Source organism: Myotis daubentonii, chromosome 4 (assembly GCF_963259705.1).
Source record: "Myotis daubentonii chromosome 4, mMyoDau2.1, whole genome shotgun sequence".
NCBI classification, from domain to species: Eukaryota; Metazoa; Chordata; class Mammalia; order Chiroptera; family Vespertilionidae; genus Myotis; species Myotis daubentonii.
Genome location: NC_081843.1, coordinates 17,083,892 through 17,108,054, shown reverse-complemented (window position 1 = coordinate 17,108,054; position 24,163 = coordinate 17,083,892). Strand labels below are relative to the sequence as shown.

At 53.7% G+C, this 24,163-nt stretch overlaps 1 protein-coding gene across 2 annotated transcripts in view; it reads left to right on the top strand.

Annotated features, from left to right (window-relative positions):
• The window catches only part of PPL (periplakin), a 47,567-nt gene that overhangs the window by 9,303 nt on the left and 14,101 nt on the right, over positions 1-24,163 (top strand). For both annotated transcript variants that reach the window (XM_059693040.1, XM_059693039.1), the window contains exons 2-9: positions 14,397-14,496; positions 19,769-19,923; positions 20,593-20,713; positions 21,249-21,374; positions 21,461-21,502; positions 22,597-22,758; positions 22,852-22,959; positions 23,883-23,978. In XM_059693040.1, coding sequence (XP_059549023.1) covers positions 14,397-14,496; positions 19,769-19,923; positions 20,593-20,713; positions 21,249-21,374; positions 21,461-21,502; positions 22,597-22,758; positions 22,852-22,959; positions 23,883-23,978 — 910 coding nt within the window. The remainder of the gene's footprint in view (positions 1-14,396; positions 14,497-19,768; positions 19,924-20,592; positions 20,714-21,248; positions 21,375-21,460; positions 21,503-22,596; positions 22,759-22,851; positions 22,960-23,882; positions 23,979-24,163) is intronic.

The following is a 24,163-nucleotide window of genomic DNA, read 5'->3' as shown; positions in this document are numbered from 1 at the left end:
CATTTGAGTCAGAATCTCTATGGTCACACCCAGACTTCAATCTTTAAAAAAAAAATCGATTACAGAGAGGAAGAAAGAGGTAGAGGGAGGTAGAAGCATCAATAATGAGAGAAAATGATTGAGCTGCTGCCTCCTGCACACTCCACACGGGGATGGAGCCCAAAACCCAGGCATATGCCCTGGGAATTGAACTGTGACCTGTTGGTTCACAGGTCAATGCTCAGCCACTGAGCCACACCAGCCAGGCAAGATTTCAGTCTTTTGATGTGCAGCCAGAGGTGTGAACCACATATTTACATTCATTGCCTTGCTCCATCTTGTATTAGAGTTATGTACACTTTGCTTTCTCCTTTCAGTAGCAGTTTCCCAGTCTGTCTCACACTGTTCTTGTATTCTCAATCATCCCGTAACATTTTGTTTCAGGTATATGTCATAAAATGGCCTAGAGCTGGCTTTTGTTTTATTTCTATATTCTCATCTGAGAGTCTTTATCTTTTTTTTTTTTTTTTTTTTTAGAGTCTTTATCTTTTAACTGACAAGTTTAACTCATTTACGTTTATTGTAATGACTGATGTGTTTGGAACTACTCCTGCCATATTGATTTGTATTCCTTCTTATTGTTTTCTCTGTGTTTTTCCACTGTATTTTAGTGGATTGAGTTATATTTTCACAATTAAAATTAGGATATAAGGCCTGAATGGACAGAACAAATGAAAATACCCCGACCCAGGGGATCTGAATCTTTGTAATTATAGTTATTGAGGTGCTTTTCTTTTTCTTTTTCTTTTTTTAATATATTTTATTGATTTTTTACAGAGAGGAAGGGAGAGAGATAGAAAGTCAGAAACATCGATGAGAGAGAAACATCGATCAGCTGCCTCCTGCACACCCTCCACTGGGGATGTGCCCGCAACCCAGGTACATGCCCTTGACCGGAATCGAACCTGGGACCCTTCAGTCCGCAGGCCGACGCTCTATCCACTGAGCCAAACCGGTTTTGGCGAGGTGCTTTTCTTAATCCTACCTATGAGCTATAAACCTTTGGACAATAAGGACTTACTCATTTTTTAGGGAGCCCTTCTGTAGCCCTTAATTCCAGGCCTTGCCTATGCATGGGACTCGATAAAAAGGTGTTAAATTGAGCATTTTATAGCATGTCTTCAATAACTCCCATCTGCAGGGGCTTGGTAATGCAGATGGGCCTGTCCCAGGGCCTGTAAGAAGGGCAGAGGTATGAGAGAGAGTTGGCGAGTGAGGGTGAAAATTTATTCAGCAAAAATTGAGTATTTAAAAATATTGTCTATGTAGAAAACCAGCTGGGGTGGCAGCAGTTACCAGCATAGAAATGAACTCTGTGGCCCCAGGCAAGCCGCCCCTCCTCCCTGAGCGCAGATTCTTCATCTGCAGTAAGAGCAATAATAGTGCCGTTGGGTTGTTATAAGGATCAAAGCGTGAACCTGTGTCAAGCACCAGGTAGGGTGTGGCCCGGGGAGGTGTTCCTTTCGTGCTGTCCGCCCCCCTCCCCAGCCAAAAGGCCTGCTTGGAGGGACAGGCTGAGAGCCCCTCGTGGTGTCTTCTTAGGAAAGTGACTCATCTCCTAAAGTCATCCAACTACTGGTGTTAATTGTACTGATGAAGATGTCAACAAGATGGGAATCACCGTGTCTTCCCCTGGGTGGTGAACACCTTGCTGCGTCGTCCTATCGCCTGTCTCCCCGATGTCTCCCTCTTTGTTTGTGGATCTGTATTGATGTTCCCATGTTCTGAGGAGGTGAATCTGGGGCTTGTAAAAATTCTGGCACCATTACTTCCCAGCTCTGTGACCTTGGGCAAGTTTCTTAACCCCTCCGAGCCTCAGTTATCTTCATCTGGGAAATGGGGAGACAGGAGTTGTTAACTGCTATAAAATGTCTGCTCAATTCAACATCTATTTATTGAGCCCCAAGCCTATTCAGGGCTTTGAATTAAGGGCTACAGAAGCCCCCCCCACCTCAAAGATGAATAAGTCCTATTGTCCAGAAGTTATAGTCTAACTAGAGGCCAGGTGCACAAAATTTGTGCACTGTGTGTGTGTGTGTGTGTGTGTGTGTATAGGTGGTGGGGGGGGGTCCCTTACACAATCAGCACCCTCTCACAGTCCAGGACCCCTGGTGGGGGATGACCGCCTGCCAGCTTAGGCCCGCTTGGACATTCCCCTCCCTCCCACCCCCCAGGGGTCTGAGCCTCTCCTGCCACTGCTGCTGCACTTGCCAGCTGTGAGTAGGCTTTTGGCTGAGCTGTGCTCCCCGTGTGGGAGTGCACTGACTACCAGGGGGCAGCTCCTGCATCGAGTGTCTGCCCCCTGGTGGTCAGTGCACATCATAGCGACTGGTCATTCCACCATTCAGTTGATTTGCATATTACCCTTTTATTATATAGGATAGGCAGGATTAAGAGGATTAAGAAAGGGCCTCAGTGACTATGAGGATGCCTACCTCCTAGGGCTGTAATTTCAATGGGTAATGCATGAAAGGGCTGAGCAGGCGATAGGCACCTAGTAGGTGCTCTTATTGTTTAGTTATTCATATTCACCAGTCATTTCCTGAGTGCCTACTGTGTGGGCCTTTGTGTCAGGGACAGGACAATGTCTAGGAGTGATAAGCCTTCACTCTCTCAGCCAGGTAGTGTTTAAAGAAGATGGAGACTGGGGCCACCCAGCACCCTAGGTGAGCTCCCACCAGTTCTGGAGGTTTCTAGGGAGGCACTCAGGCCTTGACTGGCCCTGGGGGCAAGCAGGACCCACCCAGAAGAGGGTGACAGCAGCAGGAGGCCAGGACCCTTCTATGGCTCTGGGAGGAGCAAGGTTGGTTCCCGGGAGAGGTGTGCACCCCTTTACATTCCAGACATTCCATGGCGGGTGCCTCCTGCTCCTGCCTGCTCCTGCGCACACCCACTGAGGCACAATTAACCTGGACAGGGAGGAGCTGGAGACGTGTTCACGGGCTGGAACATGGGGACTGACTCAGGCCTGGAAGTCGAGGTGGCTTTGGCCAGGGAGGGAGAGCTGTCCCCGTGAGACATGCCCTTTCCCCTCCAGTGTCACCCCTACACACGGAAAACTGAGTTGTGACCCGATGGGGTACAGAACATTCTGGGCAGGAAGGAACAGCCGGAGTGGTCACGGGGTGTGACCTGTTCCCTGGAGTGGCGGTTCAGGAAAGGGGCCGTTCTCCCAGCTGGTGGAGGGATGGCTGGGCAGCCAGCCAGGTGCCCCAGTTCTGCCCATGGCCTGTGGGTAAGGATACGACAGCTCTGGGGGCCTGGAAAAGGGTGTTGGGCTGCGTTCTGCATGCCCAGGCACACCACACCCAGGCACCATGCTCTGTTGGGCAAAGTGGGAGCCTTGCAGCTTGTTTTGAAGCCGGGCAACCAGGGATACATGCCTGGCCCCGGGCAGGTGTCTGGCCAGCCTTTGTGGGTCTGGTGGGAGAGTAGCAGGGAGCAAAGGGAATGGCTATTTATTATGCATCTCTAGGTACCAGGCACTGAGCGAGGCAGATAGATGCTCTGAGCATCTCTCAGCCTCTTTAGGGCAAGACAGACAGTCGCTATGGGCTTAGAGAAAAGTGGTCCAGAGGCCTCAGAATTACCCGAGCCGTGCCATCTGTCCAGTAACCGCCAGCCGCGTGAGATGTGCTCAGAACACAGTAGATGGGCTGCACATGGAAACGACATGCCAGGCTTTAAGGACTTAGTGTGAAAAGAGGAGTCTTAACTCTCTCAATAATAGTGTCCTATTGGCTACCTGTCAATATAATATTTAGATATGTTAGGTTGAATGAAATATCTTTACAAAAGGTAAGTGTACCTGTTTCTTTTGACTTTTTTCATGTGGCTACTGGAAAGCTACGCTACAAATGTGGCACATTCAGTTCCTTTGGACAGTGGTGGCCCTGAACTCAAAGTGACATAGTAACACCCCCCCGCCCCAATATGTTTCCCACCTATTGAATGTGTCTTCCTGTTTGCTACTTGGCCAGCTGATGCCATAATCCCATTGTATGGATGAGGAAACGAAGGCCAATGAAACCACACACATTGTTACTCCAAACGCCGGCAGAAGTTCATTTGACTGTTCCTGGGACAAGCTCTGTACTGGACCCTGTGGACATGGCAGTGAACAAAATAGACAAAAGCCCCAGCAACTAGCCTTTGCGATGTAACAGCCATGTCCTCAGTGCTTCACAAGGACCATCTCCTTGAATTATCTCAGCCCTCTGCGGTGGGATCGATTCTTTTTAAAAAAAATTTTTTTTAAAACATATCTTATTGATTTTAGAGAGGAAAAGAGTGAGGGAGAGAGAAACTTCAATGATGAGAGAGAATCATTGATTGGCTGCCTCCTGCACGCCCCCCACTGGGGATCGAGCCCGCAACCTTTGGCCGGAATCGAACCCGGGACCCCTCAGTCCGCAGGCCGACACTCTTTCCATTGAGCCAAATCAGCTAGGGCATGGGATCGATTCTTATTCCCAGTTCAAAGATGAGAAAACTGAGGCACAGAGAGGCTAAGGAACCTGCTCGAGCCCACACCCGGTTGGAGTGGCACCACAGTCTGCATTCTTTCCCCATGCCAGCTGACTCAGCCCTCCTCCCTGCAGGCAGGATAGAGAGAACGGGCCAGTTGGCTCAGCGAGAGCTGAAGGCAGCCAGCAAGGGGGGCTCTGCTGTGGATTGGAGGGTTGGCCATTCATGGTGTCCTTGGAGGGCCGGGGTCTCTCCTGGGGGCAGGCGACTGGAAAGCAGGTCCTTCTGGGAGCTGTATGGTCCAGGGAGGAGGTGGAAAGACCAAGTGGGACAGTTGGACTTTCGGTCAGGAGACTCTCGGCCGGGGTGGTCCTGGAGGTAACCCATGAACAGAGACCCACAGAGGGCATGGCAAGTGAGGCCAGGCACAGGGACCAGGGCTGGGACAAGAGCGGCTGGTTCTGGGGCCTTGGGGGCCTGGGCAGGGGTGTAAGCTCTATTCTGAGAGCACTGGGGAGCACTAGCCAGCCTGAAGCCGGACAGGGGTGCGTGCCTGGTTGCATTGTTGAAAGATCTCTCTGACAAATGTGCTGAAGTTGGCTCCGGGAGGCAAGAGTCGGGGTGCAGGGAGGAGGTTGGGGTGGCTGTTGGGTCCAGCTGAGAGGCGGCGACCTTGATCAGGTGGAAGCCATGGGGCAGAGGGAGGACAGAAGCACTGAGAGCTGTTACCAGGTGGAGCCAGCGGAGGAAGAAATGGGGATCAGGGCGGTTCTTGGGGTTCTGCCTGAACAACTGGGTAGACGGGCCTTCCCCACCCTTCCTTCTATGGTTCCCTCCTGCAGACAGGGGAGTGTTCTCAGAGCCGCAGAAACACCCTGCACCCCTCTAGTCTCCGAACCTGTAGAGGCGATCCTTAGCCCAAACTCAAGACGGGTCAGCCGGACCAGGCCTGGGATCTGCGTCCTCCCAGCAGCCTCATCACCCACATTCGTGCACCAGCCTCTCCCTGCAGAGCTTGGAGGAGGAGACGTTTCCAAATGTTGAGGTTCCTTGTGAATTCTCCACGCCCGGGTGAGGCAGCGTTGATGAGCCAGAACCAGAGCGTGTCTGGGCTTGCATGCACACCAGTGTGAATGGCGTGGGTAGCCTGGGGTCTTTCGCTCCTCGCTGCCAGTGGGTTCTGGCATTGGCCTCGACTGCTGGCTTTTATCAGCTCCTTAAAAGGAGCCCAAATCCCTGGTGGAAGCAGAGAGCCTGGGCTCCCTCCACGGTAGCACTTTATATCTATTCTCTCAATTAACCCCCACCCCAGCTCTGTGGTGTGCGTACTGCCATGAGCCCCATCGACAAATAGGGAAACTGAGGTTCAGAGAGGCCAGGAAATTTACAGCTTAAAAGGACTGAGCCAGGATGTAAATCCAGGATATCTGCCTTCACCCCCAGGTTGTAACTCTCTATAGCTGTACTGCAGGAAAGGGTGAGGGCGTCGCACGGAACCAAGGCAAGGGGCGACTAGCGGGCCCCTCGAGACACCTCGGTTCTTTCTTTGCCCGTGTGATGCATCCATGGTGACCTCGGGTGCCACCTCTGTCCCCGTATTCTTTTTTAAAAATATATTTTTATTGATTTCAGAGAGGAAGGGAGAGGGAGAGAGAGAGAGAAACGTCAATGATGAGGGAGAATCATTGATTGGCTGCCTCTTGCACGCCCCCAACTGGGGATTGAGCCTGCAACCCGGGCATGTGCCCCTGACCGGAATCGAATCCGGGACTCTTCAGTCCGCAGGCCCAAACTCTATCCACGGAGCCACACCAGCCAGGGCCCCGTGTACTCAATGGCTCAATGACTGGACCATGGGCCATCCTGGGCCACAGCGGGTGTCACATGGCCCTGGGTTCTAATCCCAGCTCCCCACTTTGCAACTGACCTCTTCGGCTGTGAGTGGCCACCTGCAAAGCAGGTCGGACTGTGGTTATTGAATTTCTAACTCGCAGGAACGGGGCCGGCGTACCTGATGCCTGTGAGGCTCCGGGCCCTCTCCCCACAGCCCCAGCGCTCTGAGTACATCCTGGGACACAAAGAGGTGCCTGTTCTGGCTGATGCCTGTGGGCTCAGGCCCAAAAACCTTGTTTGTGCCTGAGTGTGTCCTCAAACCCATCCCTGACCGGCCTGCACCCCGTTTCTCCCTTCTTGTGCCTGGAGTCCCATATGCAGACCAGGCCTAATAAACAGGGCTGCTTGCCACACCTCGGACAAGACCTGGGCCTGGACTCACACCAGACTCCGGCTTCCTCAGCCTGGGAGAGGAGAACCAGGGCTGATTCCCTGGAGAAACGGCCCCAGTCTGCCCTGTGAGGACCTCACCTGGTTGTGAACCCACCTGCAGCCCTTGACCGCAGCCTGGGCTGGGCTGAGGGGGCCATTTCTGGCGACAACTGAGTTCTGGGTCCCATCAGATTTTATCAGGTGGCGTCTCAGGCCACAGCACCCCACTTCTTCCTGCCTGTCCACAGGTGGGCATCCCAGGTGCCTCATCACCCAGAAGCATCTGCTCCTATGGGGTTTGCCGGCAAAGCCAGAAATCTAGAAGGAACCTTTTTAAAAACACAGAAAACAACTAAAATATAAACTTTTTTCTAACCCCCCAGTCCCCCCCAGTGTCCATTTTCTGTCCCAGGATCCCATGTCCCATTTAGTTGTCATGTCTCTCTGGCTGCCTCCTGTCTGACAGTTCCCCAGTCTTGTCTTTTGTGACCTGGACATTTCAGAGATCTGTTTTGTAGATCTGTCCTCAGTTTGGGTTTGTCTGCTGGCTACTGGCAATGAGATGGAGGCTGTGTGTGACTGTTCAATGAGATGGAGGCTGTGTGTGACTGTGCAATGAGATGGAGGCTATGTGTGACTGTGCAATGAGATGGAGGCTGTGTGTGACTGTGGCAATGAGATGGAGGCTGTGTGTGACTGTGCAATGAGATGGAGGTTGTGTGTGACTGTGCAATGAGATGGAGGCTGTGTGTGACTGTGCAATGAGATGGAGGCTGTGTGTGACTGTGCAATGAGATGGAGGCTGTGTGTGACTTTGCAATGAGATGGAGGCTATGTGACTGTGCAATGAGATGGAGGCTGTGTGTGACTGTGCAATGAGATGGAGGCTGTGTGTGACTGTGGCAACAAGAGGAAGCTGTGTGTTATTGGGAAGGATTCCGCGGATGTGACCCTGCGCCCCCCTCAGTGCCTGGTGTCAGGAGTCCCACCCTGGTGGTGCACCCTCTCCCTGGTGATCTTAACCTTGCTGGCTTCACTGTGAAGTTACTGTTTTCCAGAAAGAAGCAAGTGGGGATCCCCAGGAGAGAAACAGGCTCCCTGGGGAAGAACTCCATGCAGTTCAGGGAGCAATGGAAGGGCTTCCTTCTGTTGCGGATGCAACCCTGCAGGGAACGGAAGTGCAACAAGTATGTGTTGTGTGCACAAATGTCATTGTCACCATTGTGGAGCCCCTACAATGTGCCAGGCGATTTGCATGCCTTCATTTGGCACCTTCTGTGTACCGGCCATGCTTCGGTGCCGATGAAACAGCAGTGACACCTCACTTGTGAGTCTGAATCCCAAATCTGCTCTGGGACCCCTAGAGGTTGCTCCGAACCTCCAGCTCGACCCTCGAACCCCAACGTGACCTTTGAAACCCAATTCTCATGTTTCCAGAAGTGACCCTGACCCTCCCCACCCCCCTCACTGAACTAGGTGGGACGTACCACCCCCGTTTTACAGATGAAAATGAAACGGAGGCTCAGAAATATCAACAGCCCCTCCAAGGCCACACCCATGGTTGGTGCGGTCAGGATTTGCACCTGTCTGGTTCCAGATACCAACTGCCCGCTGTGTGACCTTGGGCAGGTGCCTTCGCTTGTGAGGGCCTCAGTTTGCTCATCTGTGTAATGAGCAGGTGGGGCTGGATGACTTCCGAGGCAGCTTCCAGTGCCCAGGGCACTGCCCGCAGCTCTGGCGTCCATGTAAAACTTTTAAGTGGAGGGAGGGCTAGGCATGCTCTCTCCCCGCATGTCACTCAGATCCGATTCCCTTCCCTTGCCAGGTGGGTGGAGGTGCCAGGTGAGTGTGTGGGTGGGACAGGACTGGGACAAGGATCACGGGAAGGGCTGTATCTTGGCCTCCATCAGCCCAGCTGATGGCCTCCAGGGTGCCACGTCTGGCTGCCCCTCGTGGCTTATTAACGAGATGAAAAGCTGGACCTGCCCAGCCAGTTCCCAGCCCTCCTGGGATCTGCGCCGCATTCCTGCGCTCCTGGCACGGGGCTGGAGCTGTCATGGGGACATGCTGGCTCCTGTGGCCACTAGGTGGCAGGAGGAATGAGGACCCTTCAGTCAGGACGCTAAACCCAAAGGGTGAAGGTGTTGGAACCATGCTCGGCTCTGCCCTGCTTTCTGGCAGTGGGACTGTGGCCAAGTGACCTGATCGCTCTTGTGCCTCATTTTTCCTAAATGGGAGAACAGTGCTACTTCGGGGGGAGGGGAGGATGAAATGAGCTCATCTATATGTGACTTGCTTAGCGCCAGCCAGGGACGTGGTCAAGCCTCTGTTGAGTGTTCACTAGCATCCTCCAGGCAGCTGGGCGTAACCTGGAGCAGGCCCGGCCTCCTTGCAACGCAGGAGGAAGGACTGACTCGAGAGGCCGAGGGAAGAAGAAAATAAAACCCTACCACTTACAAGTGACACCTGCACAGCCTTATTGAAATATAACTCATATACCATACCGTTCGCTCATTTAAAATATGCAATTCCATGGTTTTTCGTGTATTCAGCAAATTATACAATCATCACCCTAATCAATTTTAGAACGTTTTCATCACCTCAGAAAGAAACCCTCCCTCTTAGCAGTCACTCCCCCTCTCCTCAGCCCCTGCCAACCGCTCACCCATTTGTTTGAGTCTATGGATTTTCCTGGTCTGGATATTTCAGATAAATGGAATCATACATGTGTGACGCCCGGCAGGATGGTTTCAGGGTTTGTCCGTGTTGTAGCGTGTATCCGAACGTCACTCCTCTTCTGGCTGAACTGTGTTCCCTGTGTGGTTAGACCACACTTAGTCATTCATCGGCTGCTGACCACTTGGGCTGTTGCCCCTTTTTTGGCTGTTGTGATAGTGCTCTGTGATCTCTGAACATTTGTGTACACGCTTTCCTGTGGACTGTGTCTCCATTTGTCTTGGGCAGGTGGAATTGCTGGGTCATATGGCAACTTTCTATTTCACTTTCTGAGGAACTTCCATACTGTTTTCTAAAGTAGCTGCACCACTTTTATCCCCACCGGCAGCGTGTGAGGGTTCTGATTTCTGCGCATCCTTGTCAACAATTGTTAGTGTCTGTCTTTTTTATTATTTCCATCCTCGTGGGTGAGTAGTGGTATCCCCTTGTGGTCTGGGGCACTTGGCATTTTGTTGTTAATCCTTACCCGAGAATTTTCCCCCCGTTCATTTTTAGAGAGCGTGGAAAGGAGGGAGATGGGGGGAGAGAGAGAGAGAAAAAAACATTGATGTGAGAGAGACACATCGATTGGTTGCCTCCTGTACATGCCCCAACCAGGGCTGGGGATCGAACCTACAACCCAGATACATGCCCTTGACCAGGAATCAAACCCACAGTGCCTGGCCAAAGCTCTTGACCACTGAGCAACACCAGCCAGGGCTGGGGCACTTGGCATTTTAAGTTAGTATGTTAAGTGCCTATTGTGTGTGGGAGCCCTTACAGGATAGTCACATGGGTTTGCTAATGGCCTGCACAAGGGACTTGCCTGGGTTGGGATTCTAGCTCTGACATTTAATTATTGTGTGACTTTGGGAAAGTTACTGAACCTCTCTGGTCCTCAGTTTCCTCATCTGTAAAGTGGGGATGATAAATAGTGATTACCCACTGGGCCAACACCTACCTCACCGGGTTGTAATGAAGATGAAAGACGTGGGTGGGAGCCTGGTATGTGGAAAGTAAATATGAGCTCCTATCAGAATGGTGGTGTTGCTATATATGTTGGCTCATGTGATTTTTCCCATGAGTAGCTATTGCCTAGTTTTGATCGTGTGGCCTCTAGAGCAGCGGTCGCCAACCTTTCGGACCTCACGGACCACCAGTGGTCCACCGGTTGGCCACTGCTGCTCTAGAGCAAGACTTCCCTAGGAGAGAATCCTGGCTCCACACTCACAAGCTGTGTGACCCTGGGCAAGTGCCTTGACATCTCTGAACCTTGGTTTCCTCATCTGTAAAGGGGCATACAAACCTCCCCAGGGAATTAGGGTGTGGGTGCTGTTGGGGTGGTGCCTTCTAACCTGTCTGATGTCTGAAAGTGTCAAATTACCATGATGCCTGTGTGGTTACCCCCGTCCACGGATAGAGAAACTGAGGCATGTTAGGGTAAGATGGTCCAAACAATAAACAGCCCAACAGGACTTGGAGCCCACGCCTCTGTGGCCCAAAGCTCCCGCTGAACCCTCCTTTGTTCTCCAGTAGGAGCCCAGGTCCCTGGGGCCCGCTGTCTCCATCCCCCTCTCTGCCTCATGTCCCCTTCCGGTTGGGCCTTGACTAGAATAATGGGCAGCCAGGGTGGGTCCTTTAACTAGAATAATGGGCAGCCAGGGTGGGTCCTTTCCTCACACCTGCCCCAACCAGGGGAGGGGCTGGATTGGGAGCTGGCCCCACACCCGGAGGTGCAGCTGGGCTGGGCCCGAGAGAGATGAAGGCCCCACCTAACCCACACTGCAGGTTTCTGATGGTGGCCAGCACCGTCATGGGTTAAATATTTGGGTTGAAACTCCCCAAGGTCTTACAGGCCAGGCTAAGGACCAGCGGCTAAGGTGGGGCTGCGGACCCAGAAGTGCTCACATTCCCCAGGTGGTCTGCCCATCAGGGGGTGGGAGCATTGGGGGTTGGCCCATGACCCAGCAGCCCCGCCCTTACCCCTCCTTACCCAGATTCTCCATCCACAGTCCCCTCTACTGAGCCTTCCTGGCCACTCCACTGAATACCAGCTTTCTCTCTTACAGGACTTCTCAGAGCCTTTACTGAGCCATAAACTTATGGAGGGGTTGGTTTTTCCTAACTGCCTTGACTGGCAAAGACTTCATTCTGAGAGTGACTTAGAAGCCTGGGATTCCTGGGACCCCACTTTGGGAAAGGTTGCCTCCTTGGTTGACTTTGTAGAGGGTATGGCCTGGATCTTGTCATTCTCTCTGTCCCCCCTCCCACCCCACTCCAACCCCATCCCCCAAAGCAGGCCCTCAGGCAAGGTTTGGGACATGGATAGATAGGCTTCTGTTTGTTGCACCCACATCTGCTTCCCGACTTCTCCCCATACCAGCAGTTCCTGCAGTGTTGGACCTCAAACTCAAGAGGGTATTGGGGTCCCCTGGGGAACCTGTAGAAACAACAGCAACAATAATACAGCTTTCTGGAACCAGCTCTGGAGATCCGGGTTCAGAAAGTCTGGGTTGTGCCTAAGAATCTGAGGTTTTCATGCCACTGCAGATGGGTCCCAGGCCTTGATGTGAGGAATTCCACTCTGAAAGGGGGCAGCCCCCTTGGCTTGAGGGTCAAGAGCTCTGCCCTGGCCCAACCAAAGAGACACTCCCAGGACCTGCCTCTTTCATGGCCTTTCCTCATGGGAGCCTTCTGCCCATGAACCCACGTCTTCCTCGTCCTTTAGAACCCAGCTACCACCTCCTCCTCCAGGAAGCCCTCCCTGATCACCCCTCTCCACCCAGCCTGTTAAGAGGCTCCTCAGGGCATCCCCAGCTGCCATGTCTGCCTCATTCTCGTGACTCTTTCTGTAAATGCTGATTTTCTTCCTGTCTAAGGGGTGAATTCTCAGAGGGCGAGGCTGTGTCTGCGTGTGGTGCTGGGCCTGGCACGCAGTAGGTGCTAATGAGTGCAGGTGGACTGAAACTGCTGGCTGCTTGGCTGCTCAGGCCCCACCGTGGCGTTGGTACAGAAGGGTTTTTTTGTGGAGATTGGGGTACGTGGAGTCAGTATAAAAGGGTTTTTTTATGGAGATTGGGAGACTGAGCACTAATCTTGACCATCTGGCTGGCTGGGCGACATTGGCCCAGTTGCTTTTCCTTTCGAGTCGGTTTCTTCCTTTGTTTAAAGAAAACAACAGCAAAGGTGGCGCTGAACAACGATCAGTAAAGCTCTTTAACAACAATCACAAACCTTTGTGAGACTTGCTGGAGGTCCAGCTCTTTGCCTGTGTAACTCACTCCCACTCCTAACACCCCACCGTGAAAGGCGCCGTTATTCCATCTGACGCGGAAGCAGAGGCACAGAGGGGTACAGCAGCTTGGTCAAGCCACACAGCCAGAGCCCACGTTCGATTCCAGGGCTGAGGGCTTCCCTACCACAGTCGTGTTTGCCAGAGGGGTATGTGATGAGCTTTCGGGGTTCCTGTAACGGGAGAGAGCACCGAAATGCGGCTGAGGAAAGCCGTTCTGATTTCAGAGCAGCTCTGAGAACCCCCAAGAGAAAGCCTCCGCTCGGTGTAACACAGCTCTGGCTGGGCCGTGATACACGCCGACCTCTGCTGTGAAGCCAGACGGGGCAGGGCTGGGCCTTGAGCAGGCCACCACGCAGCCAGCCAGAACCTCATGCTGCCATTGTATCTCCATGGAATTCGTTTTGGCGGTTACTTCCATTACGGCAAGGGCTTCTGGTTTTCTGTGTGCAGTGGGGAGCTCAAGTTCACCTATTCAGTAAATTTATCTACACTAATAAAAGAGAAAAATGGTAATTTGCGTACGAGCTACCCTTTTCAATGGCTAATCAGGGCTATATGCAAATTAACTGCCAACAAGATGGTGATTAATTTGCCTATGTAGGCACAATGCAGGGAGGCGAAAGGGAAAGCAGGAAGAAGCCCCCTGCCACTGACAGTGATCGGAAACCCAGGGGGGAGCTAAGAGCTGGGGGGCAGGGCAAAGGCGGCCCTGGGGCCACCTTTGCCCTGCCCCCCAGCCATGATCAGAGAATCAGGTGCCTTTTCCACCCTGGCCAGTGATAGCAGGAAGTAGGGGTGGAGCCAGTGATGGGAGCTGGGCACGGTCGAAGCTGGCAGTCCCAGGAGCTAGGGGTCCCTTGCCTGGGCCTAAAGCGAAGCCCACAATCGCGAGGCCGCTGCAGCTGTGCGTCAGGCCTGGGCAAGGGGCTGATCCTGCGATTGGAGGGTGATGGGGGTCAACGCCTGAGGGCTCCCAGTATGTGAGAGGGGGCAGGCTGGGCTGAGGGACACTCCCCCCACACACACACACCCAGTGCACGAATTTCGTGCACCGGGCCCCTAGTTTAAATATAAAGACTATGTAGATTAAAAGAAGAGTATCAGGTATTTACTAGTGACAATAAGGGTGCTTGCACAAAAACTAGCACCCGAATGGTTACAGTAGCATGGTTTATAATGCCCAAATGCCCATCGACAGATGAATGGATAAACATGTGGGCTGTCCATGCAGTGGAATATTATTCAGCCATAAAAAGGATACGGGGTTTCTCTTCTGGGTGATGAAAATGTTGTGGAATTAGATAGTGATGATGTTGTGTAACCTTGTGAGTATATGAGAAAGCACTGAGTTATACTTTAAAAGGGTGAATTTTATAGTGTGTGAATTACATCTCAATAAAAAAAATATGGAAAAACGAGTAAGAGTGTTCTGCCAACATGGCAAATAGAAGCGGCCGAGTGAACGGCCCGCGTGGGGGCTGATTTCCCCGCCAGGTGCTGTCTTGTTTCCGTGGCTTTAGTGACTTCACCCTGGGGACGGCCCGGGTGGCAGGGCCCTGTGGGGACGTGGCCCCTGCCCCTTTCCCCTGCTCACCTCCTCCTCTCCTGCCCACAGCATCTCCAACAAGGAGCTGTCAGAGCTGATCGATCAGCTGCAGAAGAATGCCGACCAGGTGGAGAAGAACATCGTGGACACGGAGGCCAAGATGCAGAGCGTGAGTGCCCGCACCTCCTCCCCGGTACCCCCTCAGCCTGTGCCCCCCTCAGCCTCAGCCCCACTCTGGACCAGGGTCGTCTTGTCTTACACAGGGGTTCCCACCTAGGGTTATTCTGCCCCCTGGGGGACATGTGGCCACATTTGGAGACATTTTTAGCTGTCACAACCTAGGGGGTGCAGTGGATGGGTAGCTAGTCGGATGCTATTAAACACCCTTTAGGGCACAGGACCACTGCCCCCCCCCCCGCCCCCCCCAGGATTCAGCATCAGATGTCAGCAGTACCGAAGTAGAAAAACCGAGGAGGAACCTGGTTATGGCTGTTAACACCAGCCCCCCACCCCGGGAACTAAGTTCCTGCCACTTATGGGCCCTTGGAAGAGAACCACAGGTTCAGGAGGATCCCATGGTTAGGACCCTCTTTGCCACTTACTGTGTGACCTTGGGCAAGTCACCTTACCTCTCTGTGCCTGTGATTCCCTCTGAAGGGGTAGGAGTGATGGTTCCTATTGTCCAAGCTGCTGTAAAGAGTCGATGAGATTATTGAGTCAGTGAGATTATTATGCAGGTGCTCATACTAGGATGTGAATTCCATCTCAATAAAAAATATGGAAAAACGAATAAGAGTGTTCTGCCAACATAGATCTATTAACTAGCAGGGCTCAATATTATCATCAATATCATCACTCTTAGTTCTCACGCAACCACTGCCATTACTCAGACTCACATGATCCTCCTCCTTTTTGAGAGAAGAGAGAGACAGTAGCTGGGGAAATCACTTCCCCTCTCCATGCCTCCGTTTCCTTCTCCTCTCTGTCCACGGGGATAACTACAGTCCTGAGCTGTAGTTTCTCCTAAGGATGCTGTACCACGCAGGACACTGGAGCTGCCCTCGGACTGTGAGCTGCTAAGATGAAAACTCCACTGGCCCAGTGCAGTTGCGTTTATACCCATTTTGTAGCTGGAGAAACTGAGGTTCAGAGAAGGCCAGGGTAATTAGTCAGTGACAGAGCTGGCCCCAGAATCATCCCAGAGGTGGGGGAGTCAGATGTAGCAAGTAGATTACAGGACACCAGTTAAATTTGCATTTCAGAACACAAGTAACAATGTTTTCTTTCTTTTTTTTTTTTTTTAATATATTTTATTGATTTTTTACAGAGAGGAAGGGAGAGAGATAGAGAGTTAGAAACATCGATGAGAGAGAAACATCAGCTGCCTCCTGCACATCTCCTACTGGGGATATGCCCGCAACCCAGGTACATGCCCTTGACCGGAATCGAACCTGGGACCTTTCAGTCCGCAGGCCGACGCTCTATCCACTGAGCCAAACCGGTTTCGGCAACAATGTTTTCTATTATAAGTATGTCCCTTGTGCTATTTGGGAAGTACTTACAGTACGAAAGTATCCATTGTTTATCTGAAATTATAATGTAACTGGACGATCTGTATTTCATCTGCCTTCCCACCCAGGGGGTGACTAAGAGGAGTGGGGGACTGCAGGGAGACAGGTCACGGTGGAGTAGGTCTGGCTGGTCCCAGGGCGTCCCCAGGGCCAGCCGAGGGCCAGTCCCAGGCAGCCCAGAGACCTGAGGGACCAGGTGTGGGCTGGGGGTGGCACAGCTGTCAGTGAGAAACGGGGACAGGAAAGGCAAGTGGGGACTCTGCTCCCAGCCAGCTACCCTTCCCTGCACTCCTTCCTTGCCCTCACCTGCCGGGCCACCTCCCGCTTCCTCGCCTCAGTGCCCACCCCGCCAGCCCCTTTGCCTTCCGCCGCACGCTCCTACCCGACTCCCCCGGTGACTCTTCACTCTGTCACACTCTGTCCTTTCTTAAGTGAAAACAGCTTTTGGGGTGTGGCCTTTCTTTCTCCTAATAAAAGTAATGTGTTCATCATGGCCATTTCAGGACTGGTAAACACGTCTACGGAAGCAAGTTAAAATCATGCGTAATTCCACCCCCAGAGAGATCTATCAGCTATTAACATTTTGATGTATCTGACCTTCCCTTGCGTGTTGTGTGTGTGTGTGAATAGGGTCTCTGTTTATTTGTTTAGAGTAATGACTCAAAACTAACAAGGATGTATTTGGGAGATAATTTTGAACTTTTTTTATATAATATATTTTTATTGATTTCAGAGAGGAAGGTAGGGGGAAGAGAGAGATAGAAACATCAGTGATGAGAGAGAATCATCGATCGCCTGCCTCCTGCACGCCCCACACTGGGAATCGAGCCCGCAAGCTAGGCATGTGCCCTGACTGAGAATCGAACTGTGACCTCCTGGTTCGTAGGTCAATGCTCAACCACCGAGATACGCTGGCCAGGCTGAACTGTTTTTTAACTTTGAATGCGCAAACTCAAAAAAAGAGACCACACTTTGAAGATTGCATGAACACTAATCTTCTTTTTCTTTCTTTTCTCTTCCTGTTTTTTTTTGTTGTTGTTTTTTTCAGAAGAAAACATCATTATTGATTTAATTACCCCCAAGTTCTGTAGAATTTTCCTAATTTTTAAAAAGATTTTTTTAAATTGCTTTTTAGAGAGAGAGGAGGGGAAAGGGAGAGAGAGAGAGAAACATTGATGTGAGAGAAACATCAATTGGCTGCCTCCTGCACGTCCCCTAACAGGATCGAGCCCACAGTCTGGACATGCGCCCTGACCGGGAATCGAACAGGGGACCTTTCAGTGGATGGGATGGCACCCAACCAACTGAGCCACACTGGCCAGAGCAAATTTCCCTATTTTTTTAAATTGAAGCGAGATTAGCATTACATAAAATAATCCCTTAAAGTGAATAACTCAGTGGCGTTTTGTACATTTACAGTGTTGTGCAGCCACCACCCCTATCTAGTTCCAAGGCAAAGGGAAACCCCATATGAACTAGCAGTCACTCCTCCTCCCAGCCCGGCAGTCACTAATCTGCTGTACTCATTGTGGATATTTCATCTAAACAGAATCATACAATATGTGAACTTTTGTGTTTGCCAAAATTTTAAACGTGCAAAGTTGGAAGATGGCGTAGGGTACAGCCAGATCCCTGCCGCCCAGATCCCCCCAGTGACGCCTGCTGGCTACTGTCCGTCACTATACGTGTGATGCATTAGATATGTCGCTCCCTGTGATATTTTTAGTTTTAAAAACCCTTCTTATTGAGGTGTAACTTACATAAGGAATGTAGACAGCATCCAAATGTAAAGAGTTCAGCCGCATGAGTGTTTCTATCAGTAGGTGCCCGCTAAGTCCAGCTAGAGAACATTTCCCAGAAGCTCCCGTGACCGTCCCAGTCCATTTCCCCCGGGGGAACCCCCGTGCCGACTCTCCCTGTGGTTGGGTCTGCCTGACTTGGGACTCGGACACCTCACTTCCAGGGCATTGAGCTAGATGTTCCTTTCCCGGCTTGGCTAGCACGCTTTGAAAGGCTTGCATGAATTAGGTAATGACTAATTTTCTTCCTCCTTTTGCAGAATAAGTCTTTGCCACTCTACCTGCCCGAGTGACTGGTGATGAGGGAGCAGATAAAATTCCACCCAAGCCAAGAACCATGATTTTTTGTTGTAGTTTTTTTTTTTTTAATATATTTTATTGATTTTTTTTTTTTTTTACAGAGAGGAAGGGAGAGGGATAGAGAGTTAGAAACATCGATGAGAGAGGAACATCGATCAGCTGCCTCCTGCACACCCTTCACTGGGGATATGCCCGCAACCAAGGCACATGCCCTTGACTGGAATCGAACCCGGGACCCTTTGGTCCGCAGGCCGACGCTCTATCCACTGAGCAAACCGGTCAGGGCTGTTGTAGTTTTTTCACTGGCCAGACTCACCCCCGGTAGAGAGGTGGCCCAGCCCCTTGGCCTTCTGACACCTCCAAGCCCCTCCTGCCCTGGCCTGCCGGGGGTGGCCGGGAGAGGAAGTGATGTCTTGACTCTACCTCCACTCACTCCTTTTTTTCTTTAGTCATTTCTTCCTTCCTTTCTTGGCCTTTCTTGATAGCTTTATCGAGGCTTATTTTAGACACCAGAAAAGCTCCCACTCGGTGTCCGATGCAACGACTGTGAGTAACTTCACTGAGGGGCACGGCCGTTCCCATCAATTGGTCCCTGACCGTTCTCGTCCCCCAGCAAGGTCTCCTGTGCCCGTTTGTTTACCACCGATTCCCATTTCCGTGCAGCCCTGCAGCCGCTCACCGTGTTTCTGTCGCCACGGGTTTCACGTACACGGACTCCTACGTGGCCTTTTGTGTCTGGCTGTTCTCACTCCCTTCGTTTCTGAGGCCCTTCCCCGTGCGACAGTGGTTCCCTCTGTCCACTGCGGTGGGCACCTCAGTGCCCCTTCTGAAGCAGCTGTTTCTTATTCCCATGGCAGAGGGAGACACCGAGACCCAGGCCGGGGAGGGCACTGGCCCCTCCAGGACCCCCTGTGACACCTGGTCTGCCCTCAGCCCAGTCACTGACTTATCACCATGTCCCCTGTCGGCCTGGTGTCCCCAGGGCCTGGCACAGTGCCCGGCCAGTCTTCACGAGTATTAAGGGCTTAGAAACCTGCCACCCTGACCGTCTGTTCATTGTTCTTCCCTAAACAAGCAAGACCCCGGACTCAGTGACTTATTGCTTGTTCCCCCGGGATGTCCACCCACTGTGCTCATTCTCGCCACGTCCCAGCTCGGGCCACCTCAGCGCTCACCTGGGCTGTCGCAGTGGCTGCCTGCCCTCTCAGCCTGTACCTCCTCCCTGCAGAGCCAGGAGGCATGGCTTTTAAAGATACGTGGGGCCATGTCACTTCCCTCCACAGAGCCACTCCATGCTCTGGCCCCCGCCCCACCGCCCACAGGTCCTTTGTGCCCTGCCCTGCCCTCCTCTCAGCTTCAGCCATGGTGGCTTCAATCACAGCTTGCCTTTTCCTGCCTCAGGGCCTTTGCACAGGCTGTTCCCTCTGCCTTGACCCCTCTTCCCTTCCGGCCTTCATTCTTACCTGTGTCCCCCCCCCTCAGGGGGCCCGGAGCTCACGCAGGTCCCCCTCACTCCACCTCTGTGCGCTTCCTGGGTAAACACTGACCTGCACGAACTTGCCGCCGCCTTGGTGAGGTTTACCTGTTGACATGCCTTCCTGGTGGCCTCACCACTGGGCTGGGCTGCCTCCCAGAGCCCCACACAAGCCGGCCTTTGGGCTCTGTTTGCTGAGGGGCTGGAGGAGAGGACAGGCCTGGCTGGGGAGCCCTCCCGTCCCTGCAGACCCACGGAGCCTCTGTCTGATGCCCCCCTCTCCTGTGCCTCTCACAGGACCTGGCCCGGCTGCAGGAGGGCCGACAGCCCGAGCACCGGGACGCGGCCCTGCAGAAGGTGTCGGACTCGGAGAAGCTGCTGTACATGCTGGAGGCGGACGCGGCCATCGCCAAGCACATGAAGCACCCCCAGGGCGACATGATCGCCGAGGAGTAGGTCCCTCCGCTTCGGCTCTGAGGGAGCCGCCTGGCCGGGCAGGAGGGCCGCAGCCCACCCGCACTCAGGAGCCGCGTCAGGGCCTCTCGAGGGCTAGCTAGATGCCAGGCACATGCCACACACTCTGTTATTCTCATGACAACCCACTTGTTGTCGGGGAACCGGCTCGGATCACTGGTGTTCCCTGCTCTGCTCATAGTGTGACCCCAGCTTCCTGACCATGCAGTCCGACCTCCCGGCTTTTGAGCACGCTGTCCCACCCGGACGCCCACCCGGCCCCATGCTCATGGCTCTGGCCTTAGCTCCATGTGGCTAAATCGGCACCTACGACAGCAGGGGCCAGGGTCTCCCAGTGCCTCGCAACCCCCTGTGCTCGCCCCTGTCATGACCCACGCCCACTGTGGCCCTTGCTAGATGGTGGGCTCCAGCCTGTTTCTTCCAGAACCGTCTATGGCCCAGGGCACACAGTGGGTCCTGGGGAAGTGTTAATGGAAGAAGGAAGGAAGAAGGAAAGTAGATAGGAGGAGTGCGCGAGTGTTTATCTGGAGCCCAAGGCCCTGGTACCCTGCCCTCCCAGGACGCTGGGCACGAAGTTGGGGGGTGGGGGGTTAAGGCAGTGCCCTGCCCGCTAGCCCGCTAACCAGGGCGGCCGCTCTCCCACTCAGCATCCGTCAGCTGAAGGAGCGTGTGACCAACCTCCGTGGGAAACACAAGCAGATCTACAACCTGGTGGTGAAGGAGGTGGACCCACAGGTCAACTGGGCGGCGCTGGTGGAAGAGAAGCTGGTACGGCCCTGGCTGCAGCTGGGGAGGGGCCGTGTGTCGGGGGAGAACCCCACCATTTAATGTCACCACAGTCACGCGGAGGTAGTCGTGTTGGTGATGTTTTCTGATGTTTGTGTCAATGAGGAGAGCGAGGCTCAGAGAGGTGCAGTGCCTGACCCAGAGTCACACAGCAGAGGTGATGAAGATTAAGATCCTCCTGGGATCACCCTCCAATCCTGGCTCGGTGGGGTCCTGGCAGGCTGGCAGATGTCTGGCCAGCCACTGCTCTTCCCATGCCCTGGCTGGCCCATCTCCACGGTGGAGGGGTGCGCCCACGGGAGCCCAGAACCCTCGTTTAGTGGTATGACGCTGGGCTCAGCCGTCTGTGAAAACGGGCAGGGTAACCGTGCGAGATTCAATGAGATGACGTACAGATAAAGGTGACAGCCTTCCCTGCGTCCCTCATGGGGCCACTTGGCCCCCTCCCTGGCTGGTCCTGTGAGGAGGAGTCCCCGGCCCCACCCCTGTGTGCATTGTCTCCATCCTCCCCTCCCAGGACAAGCTGAGCAGCCAGAACTTCGGAACAGACCTGCCGCTGGTGGACTACCAGGTGGAGCAGCACAACATCTTCCACAACGAGGTCAAGGCCATCGGGCCCCACCTGGCCAAGGACGGGGGCAAGGTGGGCACCCGGGGTCGGCGGGACCCGGGAAAGGAGGGCTCACACCTGCACCCCGCCCTAACCCCTGTCCTCGGCTCTGTCCTCAGGAGCAGAACAGCGAACTCCAGGCCAAGTACCAGAAACTGCTGGTGAGAACGGAGGGGGCTGGGGGGGGGGGGCGGGGGCTGGGGCAGGGGCAGGAAGCGTGTGCAGTTCAAACAGAAAGGAGGGAGGGGAAGCGGGAAGAGATGGTGCCCGCCTGAGAGGCGCCCCAGCTTGCCCTGAGCTCATGGAAAACCCCAGTAGATCCCATTTACTTATTGGGGTACAGCCTGTCCTACCGTTTTGCTTCTTGTTTCTTTATTAAGCACCTTCTGTGTGCCAAGTTGGATGCCACATACTTTACAAGCAAAAGTTTCCTATTTTCAAAACCTCTAAGGAATGAGTTCTTTTAGAAATGCACAAGTGGTGCATGAATGCTTTCTTGTTGCGGACGTTTCAAACGCCCCGGCTGTGGGAGTGTGTGGAGGTAGAGCACGGCCGTTGGCAGGCTCTGGGGCCAGACTGCCTCCACCCTCGGTGGGAGGGGAGACCTGGAACGCGCTCCTGAGCCTGGGAGCCTCAGTTTCCTCATCTGTAAAGGGGAGTTACTGCGAGTCCCTGTCTCATTGGATTGCTTTGCAGATGGCATTAGTTAATGTTGGAGAAGATCTTAGCACAGTTTGGGCTCCTGGTGGCCCCATATATGTGTTAGCTGCTGTTCTTATTTGCAGAGCAAAATGTAGCCATCTCTCCTCCTTGCCCATCCTCCCTGCCTGCCCAGCCCTTTCTCAGATGTTAAGCCCTAGCAATTTCTACGGTTCTAGCCGTCTAAACAATGACCTGACAGAGATAAAGCGAAGCTGTAGCTGCTAATTTTTATTGAGCACCAACTCTATGCCGGACTTTGGGCCCTGCTTGGCTCTGTGACATGTCCCCTCTCTCAGTGCTGTCATCCTCATTGTGCAGATGAGTCCCTGGGGCTCCACACAATGTCAGTGCCATGAGGGTTCTGTCTGCTTTGCTCACTGCTGTATCCCAGGGCCTGGAGCAATGCCCAGCACTTAGTAGGTGCTCAGTAAATCTTTGCTGAAAGAATGAATGCGCTTCAGAGGGTCAGTAACTTACCCACGGGGGTTCGGCCGGGCCAGATCTGGCCGCTGCAGGTGTGGAGGGAAGTCTCAGCCCTGTCCCCACCCTGCAGGCGGCGTCGCAGGCGCGGCAGCAGCACCTGAGCTCGCTGCAGGACTACATGCAGCGCTGCACCAACGAGCTGTACTGGCTGGACCAGCAGGCCAAGGGCCGCATGCAGTACGACTGGAGTGACCGCAACCTCGACTACCCCAGCCGCAGGCGTCAGTACGAGGTGGGTGCTGGGGCCTGGGGGTGGGGGGCAGGGGCCAGAAGGGACCACGAGGCTGCCAGGCTGCGCACTGAGCCCCTCCTCCCCCCAATGCAGAATTTCATCAACCGGAACCTGGAGGCCAAAGAGGAGAGAATCAATAAGCTGCACAGTGAGGGAGACCAACTGCTAGCTGCTGAGCACCCTGGGAGGAACTCCATTGAGGTGTGTGCGCACTGAGAGGGGATGCCTCCTCCAGGGTGGCCTCAGGGCAACCTCTGCTGTGGGCCTTCTGGACTGGGGCAGCCCCCAAGATGGGGGGGGGGGTCCGTCTGTCTGCCTGTCTCATTATTCTGCCCTCTCATCTTGCTCTGACCCTGCCTCCTCTCATTATTGTGACCCTTTGTCACATCCTGCTCTCGCGCCACCCTCCGCCCCCCCCCGACTTCTGAAGCCCATATGGCACCTGTGTCAGTGTCCGGGGGCTGCCCTAACAGTGACCACAAACTGGGTGGGTTTAAACAACAGGGTGTATTCTCTCGTAATTCTGGGGCAGAAGGGTAACATCAAGGTGTTGGCAGGCTTGTTCCCTCTGGGGGAGGGTTCTTCCTTGCCCCGCTCCCTGCTTCCGGCTGCGGCAATCCTTCCCTGGCTTGGGCCTGCATCACTTCCATCTACACTACTGTGCACAGGGCCTCTCCCTTGTATTTCCTCTTCTTACAGCAACACCAGTCATTAATTTAGGGCCCATCCTAAACCCAGGTGATTTCATCCTGAGATTCTTTAACCAATTATATCTGCAAAGACCCCGATCCCAAATGAAGTCACGTTCTAAGTTTGGGGTGCGGACATACCATTCAGTTTCATGACATTTTTTAAAAGCACCACTTTGGGCAGACGCAACCCCTCCTGTGCCTTATGCACTCTGCAGCCCAGGCACCTGTGCAGGGCAGCCCGGCTCGGCTCTGTGAGATGTCCCCTCTCTCTCCTCTTCCCACCCCTGGGGAGCAGCTGGCTGCCCCTGTGGGAGCCACACCCATGCAGATGCCAGATGCCCTCTCCCCTGCCCTCTCTGGTCCGGAATCCCATAGGCCTCTTCCAGTGCCCCAGGCACCCGCCCAGCAGTGACACCCCCCCTTCTCTGGCAGGCTCACATGGAGGCCGTGCATGCAGATTGGAAGGAGTATCTGAACCTGCTCATCTGTGAGGAGAGCCACCTGAAGTACATGGAAGACTACCACCAGGTACCCTGGCCTGGGCCCACTGGTGGGAGCACTCAGGGCCTATGTGGCCCACTTTTGGCCTCCATGCTGCTTCCTCAGGAGCCTTGCAGGGCTGCCTTCCTGGGCCTCCTGCTGCCCCAGCTGGACACGGGTGTGCCTCCAGCTTGCCCGGCCCTGGCCAGTCTCTTCCCTGGGGGCCAAGGCCA